The 15799-nt window shown below is 37.6% G+C and overlaps 1 protein-coding gene across 1 annotated transcript; it reads right to left on the minus strand.

Annotated features, from left to right (window-relative positions):
- Nucleotides 1-502: 502 nt before the first annotated feature.
- On the minus strand, nucleotides 503-3464 carry LOC133796758 (probable serine/threonine-protein kinase At1g01540). Its single transcript, XM_062234405.1, has 7 exons — nucleotides 2631-3464; nucleotides 2141-2245; nucleotides 1921-2043; nucleotides 1663-1833; nucleotides 1398-1527; nucleotides 1103-1312; nucleotides 503-1012 (listed from the first exon to the last, which is right to left on the minus strand). Exons 1-7 carry the CDS (start codon nucleotides 3209-3211, stop codon nucleotides 848-850), a joined length of 1485 nt encoding a protein of 494 aa, XP_062090389.1. The 5' UTR covers nucleotides 3212-3464; the 3' UTR covers nucleotides 503-847.
- Nucleotides 3465-15799: the final 12335 nt, after the last annotated feature.

Consider the following 15799-nt stretch of genomic DNA (forward strand, 5'->3'; position numbering starts at 1 on the left):
TTTAATGTTGCAGGCTGGTGCAAAAGAACAAAAAAGACCATCCCAACAAAGCAATGATGGCCTGCTTACTGTTGAAAACTTGTCCATGACAAAATTTTAACAATAAATGAAACCCCCAAAATAAGAAAAAGAAAAAGAATAAAGGAAAAAACAAAGGCATGTTATGTCATTGATGGAAAACCAACACCATGCCCACATTTCCAATATAGATATGGTTTTTCCCATCTTGCTGGTCCTACCAGGGGAAGGAAAAACAACATGAATAAGTAAATTTGCAGCAGCATAGCTTTCAATAGATTAGCTGGTAACTTGGTCCATACCAAGAAACAATCCAAATTTTGAAGTTGGCTTTGATGTTGATGCCCATCCCAGTGCTTATCAAAAGTAGCTGGTAAAATTGGGTCCACCACCCATAATTCCAACTGGTTTTGGGGCTGGCAATGATTGTGACAGAAAGTGGGAAGCTTATGAATGACAATTTAAGATGGGGAGATACATAAGATAAGAGAGATTTGGCTCTTATAATGTGGATATTTGGAAAGAATGTATATTTGAAGTAACACTAACCATATTATGTTTTACAAGCAAAAAAAAAAAAATCAATGAACCTATGATATCTATAACAATGATGAAAAAATATTTTGTCCCAAATGTACAGATGCATCACAATCTGATGCAGGGCACATCTGAAAAGGTATAGAGGAAGAAGCTTAAGCATACAACAGATACAGATTTTGTTGTTTTTCTTGTGCGAGCGAAGGTGCAGCAAAAAAATCTTGTTGGGAAAAGAAATCGAGCTTCAAAAAACGAGGATCTTATCTGTTAGTCACCTAATCTTCCAGCAGAGTTATCTCCACCTTGTTGGCTGGTGATGAATCCTGCCACTATCACCTTCACTTGTTGTATCAGAAGTCTCTCCACCCAATTGCTTATCACCTATCTTAGCACCAGCACGACTTTCTTGTTGGGGATCGCGATTTGATTGAGCAATATCTCTCCCAGTACGGCGATCCTGCATATTGAGAACAAAAAATGGATCAAGGAACTCGCTTTGCAAATAATAAAACAAATGAATTAGAAATCACTAGGACATAAGACATACATCTCGAAAGAGCAAGTCATCTGCCTCAAGCATGTGGATAACATGTCCCATCTTTGGCCTTTTTGTTGCATCAGGATCAACACATTTAAGGGCAACAAGAAGAACACGTTTGAGTGCTTTGGAAGTTGGCATCTCAGGCAACTTGGGATCAACTACTTGCTCAGATTTTCGATTCCCGACCATAGTTTTCAACCATTCAACCATATTCACCTGCAAATATAGATTCATATTCAGCATATACTTGGCCGCAGAAAAGCAAAATACAAGGTACAAACAAATAATAATCAACACTAACCTCCCCTTGCTGTCGACTATAATCAACGGGGTTTCTTCCAGTAATTAGCTCCATGATGAGAATTCCAAAGCTATAAATATCGCTCTTCTCATTCAGCATTCCAGTGCAGGCATATTCTGGTGCAACATAACTAGAGAAAAATGCCAAATGAGAGCTTTCTTCAGAATCTTAATAACAACGCAAGTACTAAATTCTTACATAAATAACTCTCATCAACAGATTACCAAGGGAGAGAAACAAAGGATATCAAGAAGATGAAACTAACCCAAAAGTTCCCATAACACGAGTTGTGACATAGCTTGTATCGGAACACAAGAGCTTTGCAAGACCGAAATCGGACACCTTAGCATTCCATTGTCGATCAATTAGTATGTTGCTAGACTTCACATCACGGTGGACAACCTTTGGTTCAAGACCCTCATGAAGATAGGCCAAACTACACAATGAAAAAATGCAATTCAGAAAGACTTTGACACACATAAACTAAGGTGAAAATCATACGGAAAATAATTGATCGCAGTACCCTTTTGCTGTTCCCAGTAAGATGTTCATTCGGATCTCCCATGTTAGTGGACTGACTTCACCGACATCCCCATGGAGCCATTGATCCAGATTACCATTGTCAACATACTCATACACAAGCATTCTAATAAACAAAACAAGGTAAATTAATGAAATCTCTTGACTGAACAAAACCCGAAAAACCACAGCATTAATTCAGATATGAAGAAATATATAAGTACCTGTAAGCACCCTCAACACAGTATCCAAGTAACCTCACTAGGTTTTTGTGTCTTACACGCCCAATTACTTCAACCTCCACCTTAAATTCCTTCTCAGCTTGACCCCTAACAATTGAACAGTTTCGTGAGAAAGCCTGTTAGCCAATATGTATACACGGAAATAATAATTAAACATTAAAAAAAAAAATTGGGTTATAAACGAGCAAAGAGCCTTGATGAACAGTAGAAGAAATGAAAAAGGAGGACACGAAGGTGTGTAGAAGAAGGGAACAAGTGCTTAATTACGAATAAAAAGAAAAAGATGTTCTTTCTCAGGGAAAAAAATTGAGTTCACCGAAAAATGCAATCAAACAAATTTATGAAAAACAAATAGAAAATTTAAGATTAGAAAGAGACCTGCTTTTCTTATGCTTTCTCAACAATCAGATAGAGCATTTTCTTTTCCCACAGTCCAAACACTAACTCACCCATAGAAAAATAAAATGAGTACCTATTATTCAAGAGGTTCTTGACTGCGATTCTGGTACCATCGCCAAGAATACCACTGTAGACAATCCCATACCCACCTTCTCCAATCACATTCTCCGGAGACAACCCATTGGTGGCGGCTTCAAGCTCTCTCAGAGTATACCATCTTCCCCACCCAAGATGCGAAACCTCAGGACCTACGTTACCGCTTCCAAACGACGTCGTATCACCTCCACTCATCATCGTTCCCCTGCTCTCCCCACTGGATGCCCGATCCGAGAACACGACGACCCTGTGGTCGGGTTTGCCGATTTCGACATGGATTTCAGGCTGCGGATGGTGGTGAACGATCTCCTGTATCTCCTTGGAGATCACTGGGGTTTGTACATCAATGGCGGCGGCCATGGTTGAGGTGGGCTTGGTCGAAGATTTGGACTTGTGCTTGGTCCGATGGCGAGAAGTGATGCAGATTGAGAGGAGGAAGAGTGTGATGACTATGAGTGAACCCACGAGGATTCCGATGACGACCCAGAGCCGGAGCCCGAATATGGAGGTGGGCTTGGAGAGCTCGGAGTTCACAAACGCAGCGTCGTAGATTGACATCGTTATCTTATCTGGGTTTCCTTTTTTGTTGTCGTTTTTTATGGGTTTTAAGAGGCGTCTTTTTGGGGTGGAGTGAGGTCGGCGAGGTGAGTTTTGAGGGGCATTGGCTTCGCCGGAAAATTCCAAGAAATGGGTTTCTTCTCTTGGGGATTATCGAACTCTCCGGCGACCAGAGAAAGGGTATAGAGATAGAGTGATAAAGAGAGACTTTTTAAAAACTTGAATGGATTCTTACAGTGGCAGCAGTACCAGTTGAGCTGTCTATCTCTGTATTTTTTGGAGGCTTTTTAAAATAATACCCTCAAGATAATATTTAATGACATTTATGTCCTCTCTTTCTCAATGCTATATGAATGAGTATAAATATAATACTATAGAATATAAAGATTATACTTTTGAATTTTTGACCCTCCCCTCTCTTTTTGGGGTGAATAAAATACTAGTACATTATACACTGATTACTTAGTTGTAGTTGTAGTTGTAGTTGTAGTTGTAGTTGTAGAGTAGGGTTTATTATAATAATAATAATAATGATTTAATATAAGAAAGACAATTGCTTGTAGACAGCAATCGATTGTGGGGATCGGTTTCACAACCATTGGTGATAATGGTGCTGTCTATACAATATTTCTATTCTTTCTATATTTGATTTGATTGTGTAGTTAATGAGATAAACAAGAATTAGTAATATAAGAAACAAATCATGGAAAATATTTAGTGGGAGTGATATTAGAAATAATCATGGATTTGACCGTGCAATTACACTTGATCAAGATTATAGACTTAAATACAGTATTTCATAAAGCAAGTTTTTTATTTTATTATTATATATAAATATATAGGTAGTGATTAACAATTACGGTGCAATTTTTTTAATCTTTGTCACTTTGATATAATCTCAATTATTTTTATATCATGGTGTATATTATAACTATTTAGATTATTTTATAAATTTTCAAGAAATTTTAAAATAAGTTATAATACCGAAAATAAAATTTAAACTATTTGTTGCACAGGTGTAAAATTTTGACTTTATAAATTATTCATAATTTAATAAAAATTTACAGGATACCCTAAATAATTACAATGTATATTATCATATAAAAAAATTATAAGTATATCTATCCAAGTATCGAAATAGAAAAATAATTTACGTAAAAAAGAAATAGATATCTTATAATCGTTCCTGTACAAATGTGAAATATGTGAAATATTGATGGTTAGAGCACTCCCATCCGGTGTTCTACTTCAACTTTTAAAATACCTCTAAAAAACACACATTTTTCTATTTTACCTCTAAGTTTTACATTTTACCATACATCAGATTCTCTATTTTTTTTCTCTATATCATTTAAATATTATGTTTTCAAACATTTTTTATTCATTTCAAATATTTTTTATAACTATCAATAATATCCTAATATATTTTAATATTATAATATTGGGTTAAAGGATGAATAGTATACATTAAATATAGCTTGGTACTGTAGCTTTATGTAAAAATATTTGTAAAATACATCATTCAATGTATACACATTTTTGTTAGTTTTAGTTATTTTTTACATATTTTGGTAATATAACTCACTCAATGTGGGTGTTCTTAGAAGTTAGAACTTACATGGCCGGCATTTAGTGAGCCATGGCATGAGGCCAAGAATGAGTGAGTGTTCTGGTTTGCTGGCAAAGCCCCAACCATTTAACACCACACCAACCAAAAGCTCTTTCTCTTAATGTTATTTTTCTCCCATTTTTGTTTGACTCCTTATTGTGCAAGATAGATTCCTTTCGAAATGATTTTTAGTAAATAATAAAAAAATCTATATCTAATCGTTTTTTTTTAATAAAATTACTACCACGATATTCAACACTAAAAAAAAGAACATTTTATTCCAATAGAAAACATTTTGGTTCCTTTTTTTCATTACTTTGGTCTATTTTAAGTTTCAGTGCTCCACTACTGATTCTGAAGCTTCTAAAAATATCAAAACCTTTAATCATGAAATTTAAAATTGAAAATGTCAATTAGTTAGATTCTTTTGCAAAATAGACAATTTTTAGTAACTTTTAGCATTTACAAATGTTAATTTCTCAGTATTTAATTTATTAGACTGTTGTTGACCTTTTATATAGAAAGTGAAAAGCTTTGGTCTTAAATATCGGCTGTGCTGGCTCCAACTGAGCAGTGCAAGTGCCACATGGCCAGCCAAGTGGCCAACGCTTAGGCATTCAATAATGTGCACTCGAAACCATCTAAATCCAATATCAATATCAATATGAATGGGATGGGATGGGATGAGACTTTAATGTATAATAACTCACTAAACTTAAACCCATTCACTCACTCCTCTAACCAACCAATCATTTTTTTATGTACTTAATAATATTCACACTTATACACGCATTGCCTATTTAGTAGTTGTTGTATTCTTTATTACACACATACAGATTTATAATTTTTGTGTAGTTTTTTTTTCCTATGATAAAGTTTATTTGACATGCAGAGTCAATCATGTGTTTGCTTGCGTGAATAGAAAGTGAAAGTAAAACCGTGTAAGTTTAGTTTTTTTTTTTGAAAAGTTAATTAAATCAGCAAATATACTCTAAATAGAAAGTTAGTGATGAATACTTTAATTGGTAAACTGTCTAAAAATGTGAAGAAAAAAATTACAAAGTTGTGTGGTGTGTATTTATATTTTCATTTTAACAACATTTTTTTTTCTTTTGGTGTTTTTGTCCATTGAAAGAAATAAAAGTCGGATTATATGATATGGGAGTAATGATACGTGTAGTGTACATTACACATAATGTATCACTTTATTATAAAATAGCATGTCTCAATTTAAATAAAGTTTAATGATATATACACTCAAAACATGCACTTAAATATTATACTCAGTGACATATTAATTCAACTTAATTAATTATATTTATCAAATCTGAAATTCCCTATTATAAAATACATTAGTATATGATTTAAGTACATATTTTAGAAATTGAGTGTACTAATTATTATTATTAAGTAAATATGATTAGTTGACAAAAATTATCACTTCACATTATGTGTAACTTTTTAATATTTATGTCCATATTTAAGATATTTTGGTGATATCACTCGTCACATGGCTATTACAGTAAGCATTGATGAAAATAGTTGGGTTAAAGACACATAAGATGGAAGGTGGGTCCACCACATCTTAGCCTGGGATTACTGATGGGTCCCATCCCAGGAATTACATATTTGCATCACGAGATAACAGTGATCAAAGAAAGTGTTGACCGTTGATCACAATCATTTTATAAAATTAAATTATATTCCCTAATAATAAGTGAGAAGATAATCCTAATTTGTAATTTGTCAAAGCAGTTAAGTTTTCTTGTTTGGTGGTCCGTGGGTAGGAACGAACAGGAGTGAGGTGTGCATATGATTTTAGATTATGTAATGATTCATTTGGAATATTGCATATTAATCTAAATTGAAACCTGACAATACTTTATTATTCTTAATAATAATAATAATAATACTGAAAATGTACATTGAAATTGAATCCCTTCCCTTCCCTTCACATGACTCAAAATTTGATATGATTTGATTTGTACATCATCAATTGGATATTTGTTATTAATATTACGAGGGTGCTATATGGACATTGTTTCAACCATTTGGACAGACATCATTTCTACAAATGACACGTGGACAGTACTACAATAAAATAAATATTATTTTATTAGGGAAATTTTACACTATGCATCATAACATATTTAAATTTTTTAACATGCTATCATAAAAATTCTCCCCATAATGTGCCCCCTCCCTTATTTTTGACAAAAATACCCTCCTCATTCAAATTTAAAACTTCACACATCTTTCTCTCTATCTCTTTCTCTCATCCATCATTTACAGCCATTTTTTCATAGCTGCTCGGATCTGGAACGGATTGGAAGTTTCTTGGCGTTTTTTAAGAGAAAAAATCATGGGTAAGTATCATTTCATTAATCTACTTGTGAATATGAAATGCCATGGTTAAATATTAGATTCAAACTGTTCTACAGTTGAGTTTTGATTTTTTTCTGCAATTTTTGAACTGTTCTTCGGATCTGCGATTATGTGGGAGCCATTCCAAAATCGATGGTACATCGATGCCATTTCGATGGTACATCGATGGAATGTCGATGCTGAGGCAAACTTCTAATTTAGATGTTATTTTCGATGTAATATCGATGGTATATCGATGTTGAATCGATGTCATATATGTTGATTTGGTTCAGCATCGATATACCATCGAAATGGAATCGCGTACAGATGGCAACCATCAGCATCGATGATACATCGATGGCATTTCGATGGTACATCGATGCCATTTCAATGGTACATCGATAGAATGTCGATGCTGAGGCGAACATCTAATTTAGATGTTATTTTCGATGTAATATCGATGGTGTATCGATGTTAAATCGATGCCATACATGTTGACTTGGTTTAGCATCGATATGGCATCGATATACCATCGAAATGGAATCACGTACAGATGGCAACCATCAGCATCGATTATGCATCGAAATGTCATCGATGTGGCATCGATGTTGAACTGCAATACAGATTTTCATAGACATCAATTCATCATCGATTCTTTATCGATTACACTTTATTTTCATAATTTTCTTATGTTTTTTTTTTTTTTGTAAATTTGCAGGCTCCAGAGTTAATATAATTGTTTCTTACAACGGTGTTTGGGAACAAAAAGCAGAAAAATAGAATTTCAAAGCTGGTTTGAACACTATAATACATGTACCAATTGATGTTGGTTACATAGAATTATTGGAGAAGTTGTATTCAAAGTTGAAAGTGGATAGGTCATTGTTTGACTTAAAGTTGGAAGTGTTGTTTACATGCAATGATTTTTGCGTAGATCCCATTGAAATCACAAATGATGAAGGAGTTAGTGCTCTTATTCTTGAAAATTCGAAGTCCTTAAAACATCGGGTTCCTTTATGCGTTAGTTCGGTTGCAAAGAACATTGCTCTTATTGATCCATCTCCTAGAGCGAGTGTTAATATGGAAAATCATAATCAATCCTGCACGGCTGTTCCACAAACATCTCCTGGGCCAAGTGTATGCATGGGAGGTCCTAGTCATAATGAAACTTTTTTTCCCCCAACAAATCTCCCGCATTGTAATGCCCCAAATTCTCCGTTGTGTTTAACGGCGTGAACAGTAGGCCGGGAGGGCCATACTTGCTTAATTATGTTATTAATTGATTAAATGCATGTATATGCTGATTGTATTATGATATGATGTGAAATGCATGCATATGTGTCCATATTTCTTATTACAGGGGTGTGATGGTAATTTGGCCCGTTGAGGGTAAATTGATTATTTGTTCGCATGTTGGTGATATAATTTGAGACCACGTTATGATGTGGGTTTGTTCGAGCCATTTGGCATGAGACGATCAAGGAATGTTTAATGTCGGTTTGGTCATAACGGGTTTAAGCTCGGAGCTCGGGGTGAGTCTCGGGGTGCTTTTAATGATTAGAGTGTTACCGGGCATTAAAGGGTAACGGGAGGTGAAATATTGATGTTTGAGAATTTTGAGATTAGCGGGAATTGGGAAGCGTTAGTTATGATTAACGGGATTAGTGGAAAGTGTCAAAATTGCCCTTGAGTTGGTTTTAGAAGCTTTAAAGGACCTAGGGGTATAATGGTCATTTGGGATTTGGATATATATGATGTTAAGATGGCTGTAAAACAGAACCAAAAACAAAGTTCCCTTCTTCTCCTTCCCGTACATTCATCTCCATAGTTTATCTTCTTTGGAATTTTGAGCTCAAGTGTGGAGCTAAGCTAGGAAATCAAGGGGCTAAGGTTGTGGATTTAGTTCAGCCATTGGAGAGGGTTTAATACCAAGTTTGAGGTAAGCTTTGATCATTACTTTTCTGGTTTTGCCCTGTTTTAATGATAAGTTTCAGCTTGTGTTTTTATGGAGGATTGTTGGAATTGATGGAGGTTTTAGGGGGTTTGTCTTGGGTTATGATGAGGGAGAGTTATGAGTGTTGTTTAGGGGTTTAAATGGGTATTTGAAAGAGGTTTGGGTGGTGTTTAAATTGGGTTTGAAGGGTTGGTTCGAAGAGAAACACAAGGGAAGAAAAACAAGGGTTTTGGCTGAACTGGAGCTTGCGCCGCGGCATGGCAGGGGTGAGCCGCGGCCCTTGGGGGCTGCTAGGTTTAGGCGCCTCTGTCTGAGGGGCAGGCCGCGGCATGGCCAGGGAGGGCCGCGACCCTTAAGGCATTTTTGGGCAAAGTGAGCTTTTTGGCTTGGGGATTCAAACCTAAGGCCTCGGGATTGAACCTACTACCTGGTTGAGTAGTGTTTGAGGTCCCAGAGGTTAGGTTTTGGTTTGGGAACCTTTTATTATTCATTTTATTGATGGAATCCCATAATTTTGTTATGACCAGGTAACCGCTAAAAGACCAAAAGGTTGATCGTTCTCAAGGTTGTTCTTGTATTCATTCTTGCTCGAACCCGAGGTAAGAAAACTGCACCCTGTGTATGTGTGACATGCATGGATATTTGTGAGGCATGTTGATTATATAAATATGGACAGGGACTGAATACAGAATCGACAAAAGTGTTAGTATCAGCTGTGAGGCTGTGACTTATTTGTCAGGCTCGGCAGTGTTACTGGACACAGGTCAGGAAGCGCTGATTTATTTGTCAGAACGACTTTAGCGTGAGTCACGCAAGCCAACAGAGATTAGATCTAATCGACTACTAGCATTGAATGGCTCAAGGAGCATTAATGCCTGACCGACCCTGAGGGTCGATGAACAAACAAAGCCTGGAGGCTAGTGGCTTACCTAGCAGCCACTCTCCCGCTACAAAAGAGAGCTTGGAGGCTAGTGGCTTACTTAACAGCCACTCTCCCGCTAAAAACCATGTGTTATTCATTTGTTTGAAAGCTTTATGCTCAGTGTGATTATAATGATAATCATTTGATAATGTTTATGAAAAATATTATGTTTTCTTGCTGGGCTTTGGCTCTTGGGTGCTATGTGGTGCAGGTAAAGGAAAAGAAAAGCTCACCTAGCCTTGAGTGGAGAGCTGATGTGGTGATGTGTACATATGCGGTCACTTAACCACCACGGCCAAGGAGTTCTCAGAGGAACTAGGGGGTTTACCCTATTTTTGCCGCTTAGGTCGGCGGGATTGTAAATTTAAAACTGTAATGGCCATTTTGAACTGAGAACTAACTGTAAATGTTTTGTTTAGCTCTGCAGAGAAGTTTGTAATAAAATCTCCATTTCCTTTTTATTGATTTTATACCTTAACCCATTAATTACACTTAGAGCACGTTTTTTACCAAAGGACTCAGGTAACGAGTCAAATTTCTGGTCCACCGTTCACCGTAACTGTTCTGGGGTAGCCAGGGCGTTACACGCATGATGATGGATATGAGTATGAGTATGAACCTTATGTCAATGACGATCTAGTTGCCCATTTTGGTGATGATGATGAAAGAGTTGAGGGGTGCAGTAGTTCTGATGATAACTCAGAGGATCGGTTGTCGATGCTACATGTGGTTCAAGTAGATAATTTAAATGTACGGCCATTGCCAAGACGTCAAGAAAGCCAAGGACGGAGGACTGCTGGCTCAGAGAGCAGTTGTCCAACTACACAAGATGATGGAAATAGATGGAGTTCTCCAGTGTATACTGCTGAAGATATCCCATGCCCCTCATATGTTATCCCCACGTTATCTGGGGTGAGTTGTGGAGTAATAGAAGTTGGGAAGGTTTTTGAGAACAAGTTAGAGTTGAAGACGAAGGCACACTTGTATGCAATGAAGTAGAACTTCGAGTTTGTGGTGAAGAAGTCAGGAACTGAAGTTTGATATATCACTTACAAGGATCCTGATTGTGGGTGGAGATTGAGGGGGAAGAGAATTCCTAAATTTGATATGTTCGAGATAACTCGTTTCACCAACAAACACACTTGCTCACTTGACCTCCGACATAAAGGCCATCGCCAAGCTGCACCTTGGGTTATTGGTCATTGCATAAAGAAAAAATATCAGACTGGATCGAATGCATACATGGCAAACAACATAAGAGAGGAAATTATGATTATGGCATTGAGTTGTCATATGGAAAAGCTTGGAGATACCAAGAGAAGGCTCTTTCTTATGTTAGAGGGACACTAGAAGCATCCTACCAGAAGTTACCATCGTACCTGTTCATGCTTCAACAGAAAAATCCCGGGACGTTGACTGATTTTGTCACTGAGGAAGATCGATTCAAATATTGCTTTTTCTCATTCGGAGTTAGTAGAAGAGGGTTTCGTACATGTCGTCCTGTGTTATGTGTGGGCGGCATTTTTTAAAGACAAAATATGGTGGGCAGATGTTATGTGCAGTCGCGCTGGATGCAAATAACTATCTATATCCAGTTGCATTTGGTATTGTGGATAGTGAGAATCATGATTCTTGGAAGTATTTCATGTCAAAGCTAAAGGAAGCGATTGGGGAAGTCGAAGACCTGGCGTTTGTATTTGACAGGCATGCAAGTATTACATGTGCCTTGGAAACTATTTTCCCCGATGCCTATCACAGTGCTTGCTACTACCACATTAGTATGAATGTGGTTGCTAAATTCAAGACTGATCATTGTCATGTGTTGATGTATAATGCGGCATATGCTTTTAGGAAATCCGAGTTCCACGCTAACTTCGAAAAAATCAAATCAAAAGACCCAGCCATTGCTCAATACCTAGAAGGCATGGGTTTTGATAAGTGGTCCCGTGCTTACTTTCCTGGAAATAGGTATGTCATTGTGAATTGTATTTTAATTTATGAAATCTTCTAAATGTATGTTACTATTAAATGTTAGTTTTCATGGATACTAGGTATAATATAATGACAAGCAATTACGCTGAAAGTTTCAACAATAAGACCCGGGACGCTAGGAGCTTTCCAATAACTACATTCGTCGAATTTATTCGCTTCACACTACAGTCCTGGTTCTGTGATAGGAGAGAAACTAGCGAGAAGACAACTACAACTCTTGCACTGAACTATGACAAAAATTTGGTGGATGTGGCTGAGAAAGCTCGATTCTTGATTCCTTATGCAATAGGGAGGCATGAGTTCCATGTGTTAGATGGTGAGCTGAATGGTGAAGTCGACCTCCTGAATAAGACATGAACATGAGGCGTGTTTCAGATTATTGGTATCCCATGTGCTCATACACTATCTGGATCCCTTAAGCGAGGGGTGAACTTTTATTCGTTGTGTTCAGATTACTATAAAATTGAGACATGGAGGTCCTCTTACACATAATTTATATATCCTACTGGTAATGAGGAAGAGTGGATTGTTCCACATGACATTATGACAATAAAAGTGAGAACACCTGCGCAGAAAAACCTGGTTGGTCGTCCAAAGAAGAAACAAGGTAGGCCTAAGACGAAACGTCATCCTTCCAATGGAGATAAATTGGTTGTACAACGCAAGTGCATCACTTTTGGAGGTCTAGGCCATAATAGGGCAACTTGTAAAGTTCGTGTTTGAAATTTATGGCATCAATGTTAAACTTTTTATTTGGCTACTAATGGTCTTTGTTAATCTTTTTATTTGTGTATTAATGGACTTTGTTACTCTTTTTATTTGTGTATTAATGGACTTTGTTACTCGAAATGACATTTTTATATACAAAACTAAGGAGAAATATACTATTGTGTGTCATCGAAATCAAAATAAACGTTCTAACATCAAGGGTACACATTCTCATAAAAAATGTCGATGCATAATTTATCCCTGAAGTACTGAATGTTGTCCTCGATGGCATATGATAAGGGAATGTCTCTAAGAATAAACTCCAAGTGTTTGATGGCGAATACGCCGCAATCTCCGCTGAAACCAAGAAATCTTGATTGTGAGTGTATTGAAATTAAAGGAGAACAGTGTTATGAAAATATGAATTTAGTATGTCTACCTGGTTCTAGACTGTGGGAAAATATCAGTGGACATGCACCGCCAATCAAAGTTTGGAACGGTGATCTTCGGTCTAGCTATTTTCAACTTGGGGTGTCCTTTAAATATACCAGAAGCGTTGAGTAAAGATGGAAGCATCCTAGTCCAAGGCTCGATCAACTCAGACAACTTATTATGGCTAAAGTTGGAATGATCTGAGTCAAATACAATGATCATCCAATCAGCGAAATTTACTTCGCAAAGGACCTAGTGCCAATTTTCCAAGCACCAGTGGAAGTAGACCTCGTTGCAATCACCCCAAGGCTTCTTGTAGTTTTTGGCTTCTCCTTTCAAGAAATTAAGAATGTCCGAGTCCCATTGATAAGTCTTGCCATTTTTCTTGAATTCCTCATATCTAGCAGGAATATATTATGCAAATGATGAATCAAGTACGGTGGCTTTCACGGGGTACGTCTTCGGCAACTCAAAAAGACATCTCCGTATAAGATAATTCGCAGCGTCGAGATGCTGCAAATAAATAGAGTAGCGTTAAGGAAGAGTGGATTGTTAAAATGAGATAAATGTTCTAACAAACATAAGAGACTTACAGTTTATGCCAACCATTCTTTTGCCACCTTCAACTTCAAAAACCAAACAGGGGTCCCATCACAACATTCCAACTTCCTCGGTCTGCTGTTGTCAATCTCACCGAGTACCCATCGGTTAAAAGTTGTCAACATATCTTGATCCAACACCTTTAAAGGAAGGATCGTAACTGGGTCCTTGAACTTTGGTTGCTTGGCTGCTGGAGTATAGTCCGCATACCTTAATGGTCTCTGTCTAGTGCGCTTACCTGTAAAGGAGCAATTAGTATCTAATCTCTTTAAAACATGTAAAAACTCATGGATTAGTTCTACCTAAGACCGTCTGCACAGTCTGAGAAGGTGTGGCTTCTCCAACAGAAGGCTTGTAACATGTGGGGAGAATGCCGTACTCTACATCCTCTGTTGGAGTAGGTGTAGGAGTAGGTATACCACCTAGTGTTGCCAACTTCTCTAATATGACTTATTGATTTTTAAAGACGATACCTAGAGTGGCCTTAACCTCGTCCACTGCACCTGATAGTTTGGCCATCTCACCCAACACCTCCTCATAAGCCCCAGGAGCAGGTGCAGAAGTAGGTTCTATACTAGTATCTGGAGCAATCTCTGTTGGGGCATCATCCACAAATATGCCAGCCTCCACGGCTATCTCAGTCACCGCAGCAGCCTCTGCCTCAGGATCGTAAGGTCTTCCATCCTTTAGTGCATGCTGGATCATATTCTGCAGCATCGCATACCTAGGAGCATCCCTGTAATGCCCCGGATTTCCTAATATGGTTTAATGGCCGGGTTAGTAGGCCGGGAGGGCCATAACTGTTTAATTATGTCATTAAATGTGTTTATGCATGTATATGTGAATTATATTATGATATGATGTTATACGCGTGCATGTGGGTCCATATTTAAATAATTATGCTATTCTGATAATTTGGCCCATTAAGGGTGAAAATGTGTATTTGGGTGCATAACTTGATTTGTGAATGAGATCCCATTATTATGGAGATATATTCGAGCTATTCGGCATGAGACGGTCATATATGATGGATTAGCAGTTTTGTCATAACGGGGTCAATTTTGGGGTAATAGAAATGCTTATTTGATGAAAAATTGGGAATATTTGAGATCAGGGTGAAATTTCGGAGGTTTTGACTATAATGTCCCCGGGGGTGTTTTTGGGACTCCGAGCACTAGGTTTTATTTGAGGTTACTTAAGCTTGAGGTAGCTGTCAGATAGATCGTACGATAAGAAAACCTCTCGTTCTTCCTTTTGATAGCCTGTTTTACCGTTTGAGCATTTTCGGAGATATCTCGAGTTCTAGGAGTCGGAATCAAGCAAGGATTGAGGCGTAGTGATCCTAGAAAATATTATAAGCTTCTTAACCGAAGGATTTGACGGAAAACAACCCAATCGAAGGTAATCGAGGTTTAAGTTTTGAGTTTTTCCGGGTTTCTAAGCTTTGAATTGATTTTGTGAATTGTTGAGTTTCCGATTCGTTTGAACCTTGGGTTTTGAGGGTTTTGATGCATGGGGAAGCTTGGGAACTTTGTTTTGATGATTGGCGAATGTTTAGGTATGATTTTGGAGGCTTTGGAGTGATAAAATCACGTTTGGGAATGACCCAGGGTGGAGAGCCGCGGCCCTTCTTTGAAGAAGCAGGTGGAGGCTTTGTGCTTGCTGGGCGCCGCGGCCCTTGCCTCTGGGAACCCTGGGGGCCACGGCCCAAGGTGCTAGGGCCACAGCCCTTGCCCTGTTTTCGCCCCGTTTGCTCGTTTTGACCCCGGGAACTTAGTTATAGGCCTCGGGAGTGTTCCTACTACTTTGATTAGTTGGGATTGATCTTTCGGAGGCTAGATATTGGTGTGGGAACCTATGTTGATCATTATTATTAATGATGTCTCATGTTTGGTTTAATTAGGTGACCGCTAAAGGACTAAAGGTTGATCGTTCTCACGGGTCGTTCTTTTAATCTTTCTAGCTCGACTCTAAGGTAAGAAAACAGTGTATGAATACAGTTGCACC

Source organism: Humulus lupulus, chromosome 8 (genome assembly GCF_963169125.1).
Source record: "Humulus lupulus chromosome 8, drHumLupu1.1, whole genome shotgun sequence".
Lineage (NCBI taxonomy): Eukaryota > Viridiplantae > Streptophyta > Magnoliopsida > Rosales > Cannabaceae > Humulus > Humulus lupulus.